Source organism: Phyllobates terribilis, unplaced genomic scaffold (assembly GCF_046119375.1).
Source record: "Phyllobates terribilis strain yellow unplaced genomic scaffold, ASM4611937v1 Scaffold_1__5_contigs__length_1240528914, whole genome shotgun sequence".
Taxonomy (NCBI): Eukaryota; Metazoa; Chordata; class Amphibia; order Anura; family Dendrobatidae; genus Phyllobates; species Phyllobates terribilis.
The window spans coordinates 542,332,540-542,355,329 of NW_027362761.1; the positions used below are offsets into that span (position 1 = coordinate 542,332,540).

At 31.8% G+C, this 22,790-nt stretch overlaps 1 protein-coding gene across 1 annotated transcript in view; it reads left to right on the forward strand.

Moving 5' to 3' along the window:
• The window catches only part of AQP3 (aquaporin 3 (Gill blood group)), a 73,495-nt gene that overhangs the window by 40,825 nt on the left and 9,880 nt on the right, over positions 1-22,790 (forward strand). Inside the window, exon 2 of the mRNA XM_073680423.1 lies at positions 19,996-20,122. Within this exon, the coding sequence (XP_073536524.1) occupies positions 19,996-20,122 (127 nt within the window). The remainder of the gene's footprint in view (positions 1-19,995; positions 20,123-22,790) is intronic.

The window sequence follows — 22,790 nt, forward strand, 5'->3', positions numbered from 1 at the left end:
TACTACCCCCTATATACAAGAATATAACTACAATAATACTGCTCCTATGTACAAGAATGTAACTACCATAATACTACCCCCTATGTACAAGAATATAACTACAATAATACTGCTCCTATGTACAAGAATATAACTACGATAATACTACCCCCTATGTACAAGAATATAACTACAATAATACTGCTCCTATGTACAAGAATATAACTACTATAATACTGCTCCTATGTACAAGAATATAACTACTAAAATACTACCCCCTATGTACAAGAATATAACTACAATAATACTGCTCCTATGTACAAGAATATAACTACTATAATACTGCTCCTATGTACAAGAATATAACTACTATAATACTGCTCCTATGTACAAGAATATAACTACAATAATACTGCTCCTATGTACAAGAATATAACTACTATAATACTGCTCCTATGTACAAGAATATAACTACTATAATACTGCTCCTATGTACAAGAATATAACTACAATAATACTGCTCCTATGTACAAGTATGTAACTACTATAATACTGCTCCTATGTACAAGAATATAACTACTATAATACTGCTCCTATGTACAAGAATATAACTACTACAATACTGCTCCTATGTACAAGAATGTAACTACCATAATACTACCCCCTATGTACAAGAATATAACTACAATAATACTGCTCCTATGTACAAAAATATAACTACCATAATACTACCCCCTATGTACAAGAATATAACTACAATAATACTGCTCCTATGTACAAGAATATAACTACTATAATACTGCTCCTATGTACAAGAATATAACTACTATAATACTGCTCCTATGTACAAGAATATAACTACAATAATACTGCTCCTATGTACAAGAATATAACTACTATAATACTGCTCCTATGTACAAGAATATAACTGCTATAATACTGCTCCTATGTACAAGAATATAACTACAATAATACTGCTCCTATGTACAAGAATATAACTACTATAATACTGCTCCTATGTACAAGAATATAACTACTATAATACTGCTCCTATGTACAAGAATATAACTACAATAATACTGCTCCTATGTACAAGTATGTAACTACTATAATACTGCTCCTATGTACAAGAATATAACTACTATAATACTGCTCCTATGTACAAGAATATAACTACTACAATACTGCTCCTATGTACAAGAATGTAACTACCATAATACTACCTCCTATGTACAAGAATATAACTACAATAATACTGCTCCTATGTACAAAAATATAACTACCATAATACTACCCCCTATGTACAAGAATATAACTACAATAATACTGCTCCTATGTACAAGAATATAACTACTATAATACTGCTCCTATGTACAAGAATATAACTGCTATAATACTGTTCCTATGTACAAGAATATAACTACTATAATACTGCTCCTATGTACAATAATATAACTACTATAATACTGCTCCTATGTACAAGAATATAACTAGCATAATACTACCCCCTATGTACAAGAATATAACTACTATAATACTGCTCCTATGTATAAGAATATAACTACCATAATACTACCCCCTATGTACAAAAATATAACTACAATAATACTTTTCCTATGTACAAGAATATAACTACTATAATACTGCTCCTATGTACAAGAATATAACTACTATAATACTGCTTCTATGTACAAGAATATAACTACAATAATACTGCTCCTATGTACAAGAATATAACAACTATAATACTGCTCCTATGTACAAGAATATAACTACAATAATACTGCTCCTATGTACAAGAATATAACTACTATAATACTGCTCCTATGTACAAGAATATAACTACCATAATAATACCCCCTATGTACAAGAATATAATTACAATAATACTGCTCCTATGTACAAGAATATAACTACTATAATATTGCTCCTATGTACAATAATATAACGACTATAATACTGCTCCTATGTACAAGAATATAACTACCATAATACTACTCCCTATGTACAAGAATGTAGCTACTATAATACTGCCCCTATGAACAAGAATATATATATACAATAATACTACCCCCTATGTACAAGAATATAACTACAATAATACTGCTCCTATGTACAAGAATGTAACTACCATAATACTACCCCCTATGTACAAGAATATAACTACAATAATACTGCTCCTATGTACAAGAATATAACTACCATAATACTACCCCCTATGTACAAGAATATAACTACAATAATACTGCTCCTATGTACAAGAATATAACTACTATAATACTGCTCCTATGTACAAGAATATAACTACTATAATACTGCTCCTATGTACAAGAATATAACTACAATAATACTGCTCCTATGTACAAGAATATAACTACTATAATACTGCTCCTATGTACAAGAATATAACTACAATAATACTGCTCCTATGTACAAGAATATAACTACTATAATACTGCTCCTATGTACAAGAATATAACTACCATAATTCTACTCCCTATGTACAAGAATGTAGCTACTATAATACTGCCCCTATGTACAAGAATATGTATCTACAATAATACTACCCCCTATGTACAAGAATATAACTACAATAATACTGCTCCTATGTGCAAGAATATAACTACCATAATACTACCCCCTTTGTACAAGAATATAACTACAATAATACTGCTCCTATGTACAAGAATATAATTACTATAATACTGCTCCTATGTACAAGAATATAACTAGCATAATACTACCCCCTATATACAAAAATATAACTACTATTATACTGCTCCTATGTATAAGAATATAACTACCATAATACTACCCCCTATGTACAAAAATATAACTACAAAAATACTTTTCCTATGTACAAGAATATAACTACTATAATACTGCTCCTATGTACAAGAATATAACTACTATAATACTGGTTCTATGTACAAGAATATAACTACAATAATACTGCTCCTATGTACAAGAATATAACTACTATAATACTGCTCCTATGTACAAGAATATAGCTACAATAATACTGCTCCTATGTACAAGAATATAACTACTATAATACTGCTCCTATGTACAAGAATATAACTACTATAATACTGCTCCTATGTACAAGAATATAACTACAATAATACTGCTCCTATGTACAAGTATGTAACTACTATAATACTGCTTCTATGTACAAGAATATAACTACTATAATACTGCTCCTATGTACAAGAATATAACTACTACAATACTGCTCCTATGTACAAGAATGTAACTACCATAATACTACCTCCTATGTACAAGAATATAACTACAATAATACTGCTCCTATGTACAAAAATATAACTACCATAATACTACCCCCTATGTACAAGAATATAACTACAATAATACTGCTCCTATGTACAAGAATATAACTACTATAATACTGCTCCTATGTACAAGAATATAACTGCTATAATACTGTTCCTATGTACAAGAATATAACTACTATAATACTGCTCCTATGTACAATAATATAACTACTATAATACTGCTCCTATGTACAAGAATATAACTAGCATAATACTACCCCCTATGTACAAGAATATAACTACTATAATACTGCTCCTATGTATAAGAATATAACTACCATAATACTACCCCCTATGTACAAAAATATAACTACAATAATACTTTTCCTATGTACAAGAATATAACTACTATAATACTGCTCCTATGTACAAGAATATAACTACTATAATACTGCTTCTATGTACAAGAATATAACTACAATAATACTGCTCCTATGTACAAGAATATAACAACTATAATACTGCTCCTATGTACAAGAATATAACTACAATAATACTGCTCCTATGTACAAGAATATAACTACTATAATACTGCTCCTATGTACAAGAATATAACTACCATAATAATACCCCCTATGTACAAGAATATAATTACAATAATACTGCTCCTATGTACAAGAATATAACTACTATAATATTGCTCCTATGTACAATAATATAACTACTATAATACTGCTCCTATGTACAAGAATATAACTACCATAATACTACTCCCTATGTACAAGAATGTAGCTACTATAATACTGCCCCTATGTACAAGAATATATATATACAATAATACTACCCCCTATGTACAAGAATATAACTACAATAATACTGCTCCTATGTACAAGAATGTAACTACCATAATACTACCCCCTATGTACAAGAATATAACTACAATAATACTGCTCCTATGTACAAGAATATAACTACCATAATACTACCCCCTATGTACAAGAATATAACTACAATAATACTGCTTCTATGTACAAGAATATAACTACTATAATACTGCTCCTATGTACAAGAATATAACTACTATAATACTGCTCCTATGTACAAGAATATAACTACAATAATACTGCTCCTATGTACAAGAATATAACTACTATAATACTGCTCCTATGTACAAGAATATAACTGCTATAATACTGCTCCTATGTACAAGAATATAACTACTATAATACTGCTCCTATGTACAATAATATAACTACTATAATACTGCTCCTATGTACAAGAATATAACTAGCATAATACTACCCCCTATGTACAAGAATATAACTACTATAATACTGCTCCTATGTACAAGAATATAACTACCATAATTCTACTCCCTATGTACAAGAATGTAGCTACTATAATACTGCCCCTATGTACAAGAATATGTATCTACAATAATACTACCCCCTATGTACAAGAATATAACTACAATAATACTGCTCCTATGTGCAAGAATATAACTACCATAATACTACCCCCTTTGTACAAGAATATAACTACAATAATACTGCTCCTATGTACAAGAATATAATTACTATAATACTGCTCCTATGTACAAGAATATAACTAGCATAATACTACCCCCTATATACAAAAATATAACTACTATTATACTGCTCCTATGTATAAGAATATAACTACCATAATACTACCCCCTATGTACAAAAATATAACTACAAAAATACTTTTCCTATGTACAAGAATATAACTACTATAATACTGCTCCTATGTACAAGAATATAACTACTATAATACTGGTTCTATGTACAAGAATATAACTACAATAATACTGCTCCTATGTACAAGAATATAACTACTATAATACTGCTCCTATGTACAAGAATATAACTACAATAATACTGCTCCTATGTACAAGAATATAACTACTATAATACTGCTCCTATGTACAAGAATATAACTACCATAATAATACCCCCTATGTACAAGAATATAATTACAATAATACTGCTCCTATGTACAAGAATATAACTACTATAATACTGCTCCTATGTACAATAATATAACGACTATAATACTGCTCCTATGTACAAGAATATAACTACCATAATACTACTCCCTATGTACAAGAATGTAGCTACTATAATACTGCTCCTATGTACAAGAATATAACTACTATAATACTGCTCCTATGTACAAGAATATAACTACTATAATACTGCTCCTATGTACAAGAATATAACTACAATAATACTGCTCCTATGTACAAGAATATAACTACTATAATACTGCTCCTATGTACAAGAATATAACTACCATAATTCTACTCCCTATGTACAAGAATGTAGCTACTATAATACTGCCCCTATGTACAAGAATATGTATCTACAATAATACTACCCCCTATGTACAAGAATATAACTACAATAATACTGCTCCTATGTGCAAGAATATAACTACCATAATACTACCCCCTATGTACAAGAATATAACTACAATAATACTGCTCCTATGTACAAGAATATAATTACTATAATACTGCTCCTATGTACAAGAATATAACTAGCATAATACTACCCCCTATGTACAAAAATATAACTACTATAATACTGCTCCTATGTATAAGAATATAACTACCATAATACTACCCCCTATGTACAAAAATATAACTACAAAAATACTTTTCCTATGTACAAGAATATAACTACTATAATACTGCTCCTATGTACAAGAATATAACTACTATAATACTGCTTCTATGTACAAGAATATAACTACAATAATACTGCTCCTATGTACAAGAATATAACTACTATAATACTGCTCCTATGTACAAGAATATAACTACAATAATACTGCTCCTATGTACAAGAATATAACTACTATAATACTGCTCCTATGTACAAGAATATAGCTACCATAATACTACCCTCTATGTACAAAAATATAACTACAGTAATGCTGCTCCTATGTACAAGAATATATCTACTATAATACTGCTTCTATGTACAAGAATATAACTACAATAATACTGCTCGTATGTACAAGAATATAACTACTATAATACTGCTCCTATGTACAAGAATATAACTACCATAATAATACCCCGTATGTACAAGAATATAATTACAATAATACTGCTCCTATGTACAAGAATATAACTACTATAATACTGCTCCTATGTACAATAATATAACGACTATAATACTGCTCCTATGTACAAGAATATAACTACCATAATACTACTCCCTATGTACAAGAATGTAGCTACTATAATACTGCTCCTATGTACAAGAATATAACTACTATAATACTGCTCCTATGTACAAGAATATAACTACTATAATACTACCCCCTATGTACAAGAATATAACTACAATAATACTGCTCCTATGTACAAGAATATAACTACTATAATACTGCTCCTATGTACAAGAATATAACTACTATAATACTGCTCCTATGTACAAGAATATAACTACAATAATACTGCTCCTATGTACAAGAATATAAATACTATAATACTGCTCCTATGTACAAGAATATAACTACTATAATACTGCTCCTATGTACAAGAATATAACTACTATAATACTGCTCCTATGTACAAGAATATAACTACAATAATACTGCTCCTATGTACAAGAATATAACTACTATAATACTGCTCCTATGTACAAGAATATAACTACCATAATAATACCCCCTATGTACAAGAATATAATTACAATAATACTGCTCCTATGTACAAGAATATAACTACTATAATACTGCTCCTATGTACAATAATATAACGACTATAATACTGCTCCTATGTACAAGAATATAACTACCATAATACTACTCCCTATGTACAAGAATGTAGCTACTATAATACTGCTCCTATGTACAAGAATATAACTACTATAATACTGCTCCTATGTACAAGAATATAACTACTATAATACTACCCCCTATGTACAAGAATATAACTACAATAATACTGCTCCTATGTACAAGAATATAACTACTATAATACTGCTCCTATGTACAAGAATATAACTACTATAATACTGCTCCTATGTACAAGAATATAACTACAATAATACTGCTCCTATGTACAAGAATATAAATACTATAATACTGCTCCTATGTACAAGAATATAACTACTATAATACTGCTCCTATGTACAAGAATATAACTACAATAATACTGCTCCTATGTACAAGTATATAACTACTATAATACTGCTCCTATGTACAAGAATATAACTACTATAATACTGCTCCTATGTACAAGAATATAACTACTACAATACTGCTCCTATGTACAAGAATGTAACTACCATAATACTACCCCCTATGTACAAGAATATAACTACAATAATACTGCTCCTATGTACAAGAATATAACTACCATAATACTACCCCCTATGTACAAGAATATAACTACAATAATACTGCTCCTATGTACAAGAATATAACTACTATAATACTGCTCCTTTGTACAAGAATATAACTACTATAATACTGCTCCTATGTACAAGAATATAACTACAATAATACTGCTCCTATGTAAATGAATATAACTACTATAATACTGCTCCTATGTACAAGAATATAACTGCTATAATACTGTTCCTATGTACAAGAATATAACTACTATAATACTGCTCCTATGTACAATAATATAACTACTATAATACTGCTCCTATGTACAAGAATATAACTAGCATAATACTACCCCCTATGTACAAGAATATAACTACTATAATACTGCTCCTATGTATAAGAATATAACTACCATAATACTACCCCCTATTTACAAAAATATAACTACAAAAATACTTTTCCTATGTACAAGAATATAACTACTATAATACTGCTCCTATGTACAAGAATATAACTACTATAATACTGCTTCTATGTACAAGAATATAACTACAATAATACTGCTCCTATGTACAAGAATATAACTACTATAATACTGCTCCTATGTAAAAGAATATAACTACAATAATACTGCTCCTATGTACAAGAATATAACTACTATAATACTGCTCCTATGTACAAGAATATAACTACCATAATAATACCCCCTATGTACAAGAATATAATTACAATAATACTGCTCCTATGTACAAGAATATAACTACTATAATACTGCTCCTATGTACAATAATATAACGACTATAATACTGCGCCTATGTACAAGAATATAACTACCATAATACTACTCCCTATGTACAAGAATGTAGCTACTATAATACTGCCCCTATGTACAAGAATATATATCTACAATAATACTACCCCCTATGTACAAAAATATAACTACAATAATACTACTCCTATGTACAAGAATGTAACTACCATAATACTACCCCCTATGTACAAGAATATAACTACAATAATACTGCTCCTATGTACAAGAATATAACTACCATAATACTACCCCCTATGTACAAGAATATAACTACAATAATACTGCTCCTATGTACAAGAATATAACTACTATAATACTGCTCCTATGTACAAGAATATAACTACTATAATACTACCCCCTATGTACAAGAATATAACTACAATAATACTGCTCCTATGTACAAGAATATAACTACTATAATACTGCTCCTATGTACAAGAATATAACTACTATAATACTGCTCCTATGTACAAGAATATAACTACAGTAATACTGCTCCTATGTACAAGAATATAACTACAATAATACTGCTCCTATGTACAAGAATATAACTACTATAATACTGCTCCTATGTACAAGAATATAACTACTATAATACTGCTCCTATGTACAAGAATATAACTACAATAATACTGCTCCTATGTACAAGAATATAACTACAATAATACTGCTCTATGTACAAGAATATAACTACTACAATACTGCTCCTATGTACAAGAATATAACTGCTATAATACTGCTCCTATGTACAAGAATATAACTACTATAATACTGCTCCTATGTACAATAATATAACTACTATAATACTGCTCCTATGTACAAGAATATAACTAGCATAATACTACCCCCTATGTACAAGAATATAACTACCATAATACTACCCCCTATGTACAAGAATATAACTACAATAATAATGCTCCTATGTACAAGAATATAACTACTATAATACTGCTCCTATGTACAAGAATATAACTACTATAATACTGCTCCTATGTACAAGAATATAACTACTATAATACTGCTCCTATGTACAAGAATATAACTACTATAATACTGCTCCTATGTACAAGAATATAACTACTATAATACTGCTCCTATGTACAAGAATATAACTACAATAATACTGCGCTTATGTACAAGAATATAACTACTATAATACTGCTCCTATGTACAAGAATATAACTACCATAATACTACCCCCTATGTACAAGAATATAACTACAATAATAATGCTCCTATGTACAAGAATATAACTACTATAATACTGCTCCTATGTACAAGAATATAACTACTATAATACTGCTCCTATGTACAAGAATATAACTACTATAATACTGCTCCTATGTACAAGAATATAACTACTATAATACTGCTCCTATGTACAAGAATATAACTACTATAATACTGCTCCTATGTACAAGAATATAACTACTATAATACTGCTCCTATGTACAAGAATATAACTACCATAATACTACCCCCTATGTACAAGAATATAACTACAATAATACTGCTCCTATGTACAAGAATATAACTACTATAATACTGCTTCTATGTACAAGAATATAACTACTATAATACTGCTCCTATGTACAAGAATATAACTACAATAATACTGCTCCTATGTACAAGAATATAACTACTATAATACTGCTCCTATGTACAAGAATATAACTGCTATAATACTGCTCCTATGTACAAGAATATAACTACTATAATACTGCTCCTATGTACAATAATATAACTACTATAATACTGCTCCTATGTACAAGAATATAACTAGCATAATACTACCCCCTATGTACAAGAATATAACTACTATAATACTGCTCCTATGTATAAGAACATAACTACCATAATACTACCCCCTATGTACAAAAATATAACTACAATAATACTTTTCCTATGTACAAGAATATAACTACTATAATACTGCTCCTATGTACAAGAATATAACTACTATAATACTGCTTCTATGTACAAGAATATAACTACAATAATACTGCTCCTATGTACAAGAATATAACTACTATAATACTGCTCCTATGTACAAGAATATAACTACAATAATACTGCGCCTATGTACAAGAATATAACTACTATAATACTGCTCCTATGTACAAGAATATAACTACCATAATAATACCCCCTATGTACAAGAATATAATTACAATACTGCTCCTATGTACAAAAATATAACTACTATAATACTGCTCCTATGTACAATAATATAACGACTATAATACTGCTCCTATGTACAAGAATATAACTACCATAATACTACTCCCTATGTACAAAAATGTAGCTACTATAATACTGCCCCTATGTACAAGAATATATATCTACAATAATACTACCCCCTATGTACAAGAATATAACTACAATAATACTGCTCCTATGTACAAGAATATAACTACCATAATACTACCCCCTATGTACAAGAATATAACTACAATAATACTGCTCCTATGTACAAGAATATAACTACTATAATACTGCTCCTATGTACAAGAATATAACTACAATAATACTGCTCCTATGTACAAGAATATAACTACAATAATACTGCTCCTATGTACAAGAATATAACTACTATAATACTGCTCCTATGTACAAGAATATAACTACTATAATACTGCTCCTATGTACAAGAATATAGCTACCATAATACTACCCTCTATGTACAAAAATATAACTACAATAATGCTGCATCTATGTACAAGAATATATCTACTATAATACTGCTTCTATGTACAAGAATATAACTACAATAATACTGCTCCTATGTATAAGAATATAACTACTATAATACTGCTCCTATGTACAAGAATATAACTACTATAATATTGCTCCTATGTACAAGAATGTAGCTACCATAATACTACCCCCTATGTACAAGAATATAACTACTATAATAATGCTCCTATGTTCAAGAATATAACTACCATAATACTACCCCCTATGTACAAAAATATAACTACAATAATGCTGCTCCTATGTACAAGAATATATCTACTATAATTCTGCTTCTATGTACAAGAATATAACTACAATAATACTGCTCCTATGTACAAGAATATAACTACTATAATACTGCTCCTATGTACAAGAATATAACTAATATAATACTGCTCCTATGTACAAGAATGTAGCTACCATAATACTACCCCCTATGTACAAGAATATAACTACAATAATACTGCTCCTATGTACAAGAATATAACTACTATAATACTGCTCCTATGTACAAGAATATAACGACTATAATACTGCTCCTATGTACAAGAATATAACTACCATAATACTACTCCCTATGTACAAGAATATAGCTACTATAATACTGCCCCTATGTACAAGAATATATATCTACAATAATACTACCCCCTATGTACAGGAATATAACTACAATAATACTGCTCCTATGTACAAGAATATAACTACCATAATACTACCCCCTATGTACAAGAATATAACTACAATAATACTGCTCCTATGTACAAGAATATAACTACTATAATACTGCTCCTATGTACAGGAATATAACTACTATAATACTGCTCCTATGTACAAGAATATAACTACAATAATACTGCTCCTATGTACAAGAATATAACTACTATAATACTGCTCCTATGTACAAGAATATAACTACTATAATACTGCTCCTATGTACAAGAATATAACTTCTATAATACTGCTCCTATGTACAATAATATAACTACTATTATACTGCTCCTATGTACAAGAATATAACTACCATAATACTACCCCCTATGTACAAGAATATAACTACTATAATACTGCTCCTATGTACAAGAATATAACTACCATAATACTACCCCTATGTACAAAAATATAACTACAATAATGCTGCTCCTATGTACAAGAATATATCTACTATAATACTGCTTCTACGTACAAGAATATAACTACAATAATACTGCTCCTATGTACAAGAATATAACTACTATAATACTGCTCCTATGTACAAGAATATAACTACTATAATACTGCTCCTATATCAAGAATGTAGCTACCATAATACTACCCCCTATGTACAAGAATATAACTACAATAATACTGCTCCTATGTACAAGAATATAACTACCATAATACTACCCCCTATGTACAAGAATATAACTACAATAATACTGCTCCTATGTACAAGAATATAACTACTATAATACTGCTCCTATGTACAATAATATAACGACTATAATACTGCTCCTATGTACAAGAATATAACTACCATAATACTATTCCCTATGTTCAAGAATATAGCTACTATAATACTGCCCCTATGTACAAGAATATATATCTACAATAATACTACCCCCTATGTACAAGAATATAACTACAATAATACTGTTCCTATGTACAAGAATATAACTACCATAATACTACCCCCTATGTACAAGAATATAACTACAATAATACTGCTCCTATGTACAAGAATATAACTACTATAATACTGCTCCTATGTACAAGAATATAACTACAATAATACTGCTCCTATATACAAGAATATAACTACTATAATACTGCTCCTTTGTACAAGAATATAACTACTATAATAATGCTCCTATGTACAAGAATATAACTTCTATAATACTGCTCCTATGTACAATAATATAACTACTATTATACTGCTCCTATGTACAAGAATATAACTACCATAATACTACCCCCTATGTACAAGAATATAACTACTATAATACTGCTCCTATGTACAAGAATATAACTAGCATAATACTACCCCCTATGTACAAAAATATAACTACAATAATACTGCTCCTATGTACAAGAACATAACTACTATAATACTGCTTCTATGTACAAGAATATAACTACAATAATACTGCTCCTATGTACAAGAATATAACTACTATAATACTGCTCCTATGTACAAGAATATAACTACTATAATACTGTTCCTATGTACAAGAATATAACTACCATAATACTACCCCCTATGTACAAGAATATAACTACAATAATACTGCTCCTATGTACAAGAATATAACTACTATAATACTGCTCCTATGTACAAGAATATAACTACTATAATACTGCTCCTATGTACAAGAATATAACTACTATAATACTACCCCCTATGTACAAGAATATAACTACTATAATACTGCTCCTATGTACAAGAATATAACTACCATAATACTACCCCCTATGTACAAGAATATAACTACAATAATACTGCTCCTATGTACAAGAATATAACTACTATAATACTGCTCCTATGTACAAGAATATAACTACTATAATACTGCTTCTAAGTACAAGAATATAACTACAATAATACTGCTCCTATGTACAAGAATATAACTACTATAATACTGCTCCTATGTACAAGAATATAACTACTATAATACTGCTCCTATGTACAAGAATATAACTACTATAATACTGCTCCTATGTACAAGAATATAACTACTATAATACTGCTCCTATGTACAAGAATATAACTACTATAATACTGCTTCTATGTACAAGAATATAACTACAATAATACTGCTTCTATGTACAAGAATATAACTACAATAATACTGCTCCTATGTACAAGAATATAACTACTATAATACTGCTCCTATGTACAAGAATATGACTACTATAATACTGCTCCCTATGTACAAGAATATAACTACTATAATACTGCTCCTATGTACAAGAATATAACTACTATAATACTGCTCCAATGTACAAGAATATAACCACTATAATACTACTCCCCTATGTACAAGAATATAACTACTATAATACTGCTCCTATGTACAAGAATATAACTACTATAATACTGCTCCTATGTACAAGAATAGAACTACTATAATACTGCTCCTATGTACAAGAATATAACTACTATAATACTGCTCCTATGTACAAGAATATAACTACTATAAAACTGCTCCTATGTACAAGAATATGACTACTATAATACTGCTCCCTATGTACAAGAATATAACTACTATAATACTGCTCCTATGTACAAGAATATAACTACCATAATACTACCCCCTATGTACAAGAATATAACTACAATAATACTGCTCCTATGTACAAGAATATAACTACTATAATACTGCTCCTATGTACAATAATATAACGACTATAATACTGCTCCTATGTACAAGAATATAACTACCATAATACTACTCCCTATGTTCAAGAATATAGCTACTATAATACTGCCCCTATGTACAAGAATATATATCTACAATAATACTACCCCCTATGTACAAGAATATAACTACAATAATACTGCTCCTATGTACAAGAATATAACTACCATAATACTTCCCCCTATGTACAAGAATATAACTACAATAATACTGCTCCTATGTACAAGAATATAACTACTATAATACTGCTCCTATGTACAAGAATATAACTACTATAATACTGCTCCTATGTACAAGAATATAACTACAATAATACTGCTCCTATGTACAAGAATATAACTACTATAATACTGCTCCTTTGTACAAGAATATAACTACTATAATAATGCTCCTATGTACAAGAATATAACTTCTATAATACTGCTCCTATGTACAATAATATAACTACTATTATACTGCTCCTATGTACAAGAATATAACTACCATAATACTACCCCCTATGTACAAGAATATAACTACTATAATACTGCTCCTATGTACAAGAATATAACTACCATAATACTACCCCCTATGTACAAAAATATAACTACAATAATACTGCTCCTATGTACAAGAGCATAACTACTATAATACTGCTTCTATGTACAAGAATATAACTACAATAATACTGCTCCTATGTACAAGAATATAACTACTATGATACTGCTCCTATGTACAAGAATATAACTACTATAATACTGTTCCTATGTACAAGAATATAACTACCATAATACTACCCCCTATGTACAAGAATATAACTACAATAATACTGCTCCTATGTACAAGAATATAACTACTATAATACTGCTCCTATGTACAAGAATATAACTACTATAATACTGCTTCTAAGTACAAGAATATAACTACAATAATACTGCTCCTATGTACAAGAATATAACTACTATAATACTGCTCCTATGTACAAGAATATAACTACTATAATACTGCTCCTATGTACAAGAATATAACTACAATAATACTGCTCCTATGTACAAGAATATAACTACTATAATACTGCTCCTATGTACAAGAATATAACTACTATAATACTGCTTCTATGTACAAGAATATGACTACAATAATACTGCTCCTATGTACAAGAATATAACTACTATAATACTGCTCCTATGTACAAGAATATGACTACAATAATACTGCTCCTATGTACAAGAATATAACTACTATAATACTGCTCCTATGTACAAGAATATAACTACAATAATACTGCTCCTATGTACAAGAATATAACTACTATAATACTGCTCCTATGTACAAGAATATAACTACTATAATACTGCTCCAATGTACAAGAATATAACCACTATAATACTACTCCTCTATGTACAAGAATATAACTACTATAATACTGCTCCTATGTACAAGAATATAACTACTATAATACTGCTCCTATGTACAAGAATAGAACTACTATAATACTGCTCCTATGTACAAGAATATAACTACTATAATACTGCTCCTATGTACAAGAATATAACTACTATAATACTGCTCCTATGTACAAGAATATGACTACTATAATACTGCTCCCTATGTACAAGAATATAACTACTATAATACTGCTCCTATGTACAAGAATATAACTACTATAATACTGCTCCTATGTACAAGAATATAACTACTATAATACTGCCCCCTATGTACAAGAATATAACTACTATAATACTGCTACTATATACAAGAATATAACTGCTATAATACTGCCCCCATGTACAAGAATATAACTACTATAATACTGCCTCCTATGTACAAGAATATAACTACTATAATACTGCTCCCTATGTACAAGAATATAACTACTATAATACTGTCCCCTATGTACAAGAATATAACTACTATAATACTGCTCCTATGTACAAGAATATAACTACTATAATACTGCTCCTATGTACAAGAATATAACTACTATAATCCTGCCCCATAAACAAGAATATTTGATCTCTGATTTTTCAGGATGCTGTAGTACCATTATTAGTCATAGTGTTTGCTCGTATTTGTTTTTATTTCTTTACCACGTTGCATTACAACAACCAATGTTCCGTTTTTCATTTCACAATTCCTTGTTTTTGAGGAAAACAGTTAACTGACAATTGTGTAAGTGGAAGCGTCTTCTCCCCTATTATTCTGTGGTGTGATGTGCACAGGATATGTGTGATAGGTTTATGAAGTGATGTGCTAAGCTGTGCAGACATTTATGATGACAGGCATCGCAGCTTCATTACACTCAGTGATGATCCCTTCAGTCTGAAGGATTTTATGAACACAATAAATAAAGTGATTGTAAATATAATCAGCGATCACTGTGAGTGTGAGCAATTAATGCAGAATGTTTCACAAGCTCAGCAACCAGTTCATGTTTACTGCAAGCACTCCATCTACTCAGCAGCTAAATCACCCTGGCCGGGAGCCATGTCTGCTTAGCAGTGCTAGGTTTGCTCCGGTGATTGCTGTTTTCATCACCATCATATCCCCAGAAGTCCACTCTTAACATATGCAGAAATTCATCAGAAAATTGATCCTTCTAAGCAGAACAGAGTGTTTTAGGAGAGGATTGTGCTGATCTTATAGAATGCTCACATCTTGTTTTCTCATAATGTTTATATGCTAATGTATATGGCCAATGTAAATGTATGAAGTATGAGACCATATGCCCAGCATGAGTCACTGTGTACACACTTTACTTAGCATTGATCCTGAGTTACATCCTGTATTATACTCCAGAGCAGCACTCACTATTCTGCTGGTGCAGTCACTGTGTACATACATTACATTACTGATCCTGTACTGATCCTGAGTTACATCCTGTATTATACTCCAGAGCTGCACTCACTATTCTGCTGGTGCAGTCACTGTGTACATACATTACATTACTGATCCTGTACTGATCCTGAGTTACATCCTGTATTATACTCCAGAGCTGCACTCACTATTCTGCTGGTGCAGTCACTGTGTACATACATTACATTACTGATCCTGTACTGATCCTGAGTTACATCCTGTATTATACTCCAGAGCTGCACTCACTATTCTGCTGGTGCAGTCACTGTGCATATACATTACATTACTGATCCTGTACTGATCCTGAGTTACATCCTGTATTATACTCCAGAGCTGCACTCACTATTCTGCTGGTGCAGTCATTGTGTACATACATTACATTACTGATCCTGTACTGATCCTGAGTTACATCCTGTATTATACTCCAGAGCTGCACTCACTATTCTGCTGGTGCAGTCATTGTGTACATACATTACATTACTGATCCTGTACTGATCCTGAGTTACATCCTGTATTATACTCCAGAGCTGCACTCACTATTCTGCTGGTGCAGTCATTGTGTACATACATTACATTACTGATCCTGTACTGATCCTGAGTTACATCCTGTATTATACTCCAGAGCGGCACTCACTATTCTGCTAGTGGTGTCACTGTGTACATACATTACATTACTGATCCTGAGCTACGTCCTGTATTATACTCCAGAGCAGCACTCACTATTCTGCTGGTGCAGTCACTGTGTACATACATTACATTACTGATCCTGTACTGATCCTGAGTTACATCCTGTATTATACTCCAGAGCTGCACTCACTATTCTGCTGGTGCAGTCACTGTGTACATACATTACATTACTGATCCTGTACTGATCCTGAGTTACATCCTGTATTATACTCCAGAGCTGCACTCACTATTCTGCTGGTGCAGTCACTGTGCATATACATTACATTACTGATCCTGTACTGATCCTGAGTTACATCCTGTATTATACTCCAGAGCTGCACTCACTATTCTGCTGGTGCAGTCATTGTGTACATACATTACATTACTGATCCTGTACTGATCCTGAGTTACATCCTGTATTATACTCCAGAGCTGCACTCACTATTCTGCTGGTGCAGTCATTGTGTACATACATTACATTACTGATCCTGTACTGATCCTGAGTTACATCCTGTATTATACTCCAGAGCTGCACTCACTATTCTGCTGGTGCAGTCATTGTGTACATACATTACATTACTGATCCTGTACTGATCCTGAGTTACATCCTGTATTATACTCCAGAGCGGCACTCACTATTCTGCTAGTGGTGTCACTGTGTACATACATTACATTACTGATCCTGAGCTACGTCCTGTATTATACTCCAGAGCAGCACTCACTATTCTGCTGGTGCAGTCACTGTGTACATACATTACATTACTGATCCTGTACTGATCCTGAGTTACATCCTGTATTATACTCCAGAGCTGCACTCACTATTCTGCTGGTGCAGTCACTGTGTACATACATTACATTACTGATCCTGTACTGATCCTGAGTTACATCCTGTATTATACTCCAGAGCTGCACTCACTATTCTGCTGGTGCAGTCACTGTGTACATACATTACATTACTGATCCTGTACTGATCCTGAGTTACATCCTGTATTATACTCCAGAGCTGCACTCACTATTCTGCTGGTGGGGTCACTGTGTACATACATTACATTACTGATCCTGTGCTGATCCTGAGTTACATCCTGTATTATACTCCAGAGCTGCACTCACTATTCTGCTGGTGGGGTCACTGTGTACACACATTACATTACTGATCCTGAGTTACATCCTGTATTATACTCCAGAGCCGCATTCACTATTCTGCTGGTGGAGTCACTGTGTACATACATTACATTACTGATCCTGCACTGACCCTGAGTTACATCCTGTATTATACTCCAGAGCTGCACTCACTATTCTGCTGGTGGGGTCACTGTGTACACACATTACATTACTGATCCTGAGTTACATCCTGTATTATACTCCAGAGCCGCATTCACTATTCTGCTGGTGCAGCCACTGTGTACATACATTACATTACTTATCCTGCACTGACCCTGAGTTACATCCTGTATTATACTCCAGAGCTGCACTCACTATTCTGCTGGTGCAGTCACTGTGTACATACATTACATTACTTATCCTGCACTGACCCTGAGTTACATCCTGTATTATACTCCAGAGCTGAACTCACTATTCTGGTATTTGCCATTGGAAACTGTCATTAAGCTTGTAGCAAACCAGCCCTAACAACATAAGCATCATTGATAAGAATTTTCCTGTTCTCATTGATACCACAGGAAGGGGATATTTTTCCATATGAGATGATGGTACTGAGCCTGGTATGAGGAACAAACATCTCGGAATGCGTATCAGCAGGACAATCTCTTTGCAGCTACTGAACAAGCAGGGATTGCTGGGTGATTTTAGATAGGGAGCACAGACATGTTTATTCTGTCAGTTCCTGGTATTCTTAGTTTTGTGTGAGTGCAGAGCATTTGTGTTTGGAGATATAGTAATAATGGCCGGGTCTCTTTCTGTTCTGCAGATGTTCGGCTGCGGCTCGGTGGCGCAGGTCGTCCTCAGTAAAGGTTCCCATGGGCAATTCTTGACTGTCAATCTGGCTTTTGGATTTGCTGTCATGCTTGGTATCCTCATCGCTGGACAAGTCTCAGGTATGTACGAGCTACGTGTGATATTCCTGACACTGAACCCTCTTCGGTATCATCCTTTATCACATCGCACTATGATGGATTCCTCCTTTTTTCAGTTTGTACAATGTAATGGCTGGTTTATTACCACTTTCAATATCTCTGCTTACTGTCAGTGACTGGAAACATCCAGACGTTCAGAATCTTTCCTGACCATAGAGCTGAGGGTTTGCTACAATTGTATCAACTCAAAGGAAACCTCTTTGTGCACATGACACATGTCCTGATAATTTGTTACCATGTATCAATTGAGTCTTAGGAGTTCACAGATCACAGGAGCTCATCTACACTGGATACATTGTAACGAACGCTCAGCTATGCAAAGTATTAAGCTATGTTCAGACGCAGCGTTTTTTGTTTTATTTGCAGAATTTTTTTATGCACATAAGAAGCTGCTCTCAGAAATCTCCTGCACGCACTTCCCCCCCCCACCTGACTGTATTTGAAAATTGCAGCATTTTTTAAATCTGCAGCACCTCAATTTTTCAGCGTTTTTGTAACATTTTTCACTTATAGAAAGCAATGAAAAACTGCAACAACAAAAAAATGGCAAAAAATGTGCTTTGGTGAATAAGACTAACTTTATTAAAGATATACTGCAGATAAAGTACACAAGTAATCTGCACTCAAAAAATGCTGCAAAATAAAAAAGTGTAAAAAAAAAAAAATTCCAGCATTTTTACTGCCAAGAGAATGGATTTTGGCTGCGGAAAAAAAAAACTTCATGTGAGCGTAGCTTTGGGTATGTGCACATGTTGAGTATTTGCAGCAGCTTTTTTCTGCACCAAAAACGAGTGTTGGTTGGAAAAACTCTGTGTAAAATCTGCACATCTTTCATGCGTTTTTCTGTACATTTTTTACTAGCTGTTTTTTCTCCATTCAAGATGGGTGAAAAACGCTGCAAAAATGGTGAAGGAATTGACAAGCTGCAGATGTGAAAAAATGCTTTGCTGGTTCAAATCTGCAAGAAAAAAAATAAGCAACGTATGCATGGGATTTCAGATGTCTCATTTACTTTGCTGGCATTGTAAAATGCAGAGTTTTTTTACTCTTGAAAAATGCGTGGAAAAAAAGCAGAGTATGAACAAGCCCTTAAAGGGGATGGCCAGGATTTTAAAAAACTTGTTCTAATAGTAGGAAAAGTGATTAGTAGAAAATAAAAATAACAACCATATTTAACCCTTTGAATCCCATCTGGTTACACCCTAACACTATGGTTAGCGATGTTTACTTGTCCAGCAGCCATGACTAATGTAGCAAGGCCAGTGATTGGCTGCAGCAGTCACATGGATGTGCGGCATAACACCGCTGCAGCAAAGAAAACATATATCATTGGAGAGTCCCAGGGTGTCGATCGGAGCAGCAGCATTTTAAAAAATGATTTATTATATTTTACAATTTTTTATTTTATTTTATCACAGTGGCTGCTTATAGTATTTTTTCTCTTTTTTTTTTAAAAAAAAAAAAAGAAAAACAACAGAATTTTAGCCTCTTAAAATTATTCCTATTCATTGACTGTAAGCAGACATCTTAGCTATAAAGAATGAAAGAAAATTGCAAAAATAATCAATATACAGTAAGTAGTGATTCGGCTTTCTTCACAACAGGAAACCCCTTTAAAGGATATGGACACATTCAGGGACATTTGTTTTTTTTCAATACATATATTTTGGGCAAAAACATAATTTTTTACATTAGGTTCCATTTAAAACTTTGCACTGTTTGGGATTTAAAGGCTCTTTTTTTCCCCAGTTTTATTATATGACGAAGGATTATAAGTGATCAGAAATGAATTTCTACACAAGTGTCTTATTTCTGTAGAATATCCAAAAAAAAGCCATTCCATATTTCATTGGATCATACGGGCTGGATGTTTTTTCGTTTTCCTCCTATTAAACACAGACCGTGTGATCCATGTACCCGGTGGTGAGTTAGCGGTTCTTTTCCATGTTATCTTTATAAATCTTTTATCCACCTTTTTCTGTAAATGCATCAGTGAACTCATAAATCAGCACAGAGGAATTCAGAAAAATATGGATAAAAAGAGTTACAAACTCTCACCAAAACTAGCTCACTGACAGATTTTCGGTCAAATATTTCTGCAGCCAGCAGTATGCATGAAAACAAGAAGCTTAGTAAAAGCCAAAAGGTGCAACATTTTAATGCAAAAAAAAAAGTTTTTGTTTTTTTAGCCCAAAGTACACACATTTAAGTAAAAAAAAAATGGCACAGAAGGCGTCTATATCCTTTAATGTTGAGGCGTTATGATATAGTGAAACAGTAGTAAAATGCTGCACGTCTACTAATTTTTTCGCATGCAGAATGTAAATGAATATTAACGACAAAGTTCCACCAATGGAATCCTATATGGTAATTCTGGTCGTAAACTCAATATTAACATGACACGCACTCTTTTTCCACAGAGACTTAATCTCCAAAAAAAAAGGAAATTTGTACGAGTATATTATTCAACCATAAAATAAACTTTATTATGTCAAAAAATTAAAAAGGATGAAATACAGTGCTTCACAAAAAGAGCGGGCAACAAATTAATTTACATGCACAAACAATTGATAGGAAAATATTTTATCAAAAAACTTTTTTTTCCCCATATAAAAGATGTAAAGAGGAC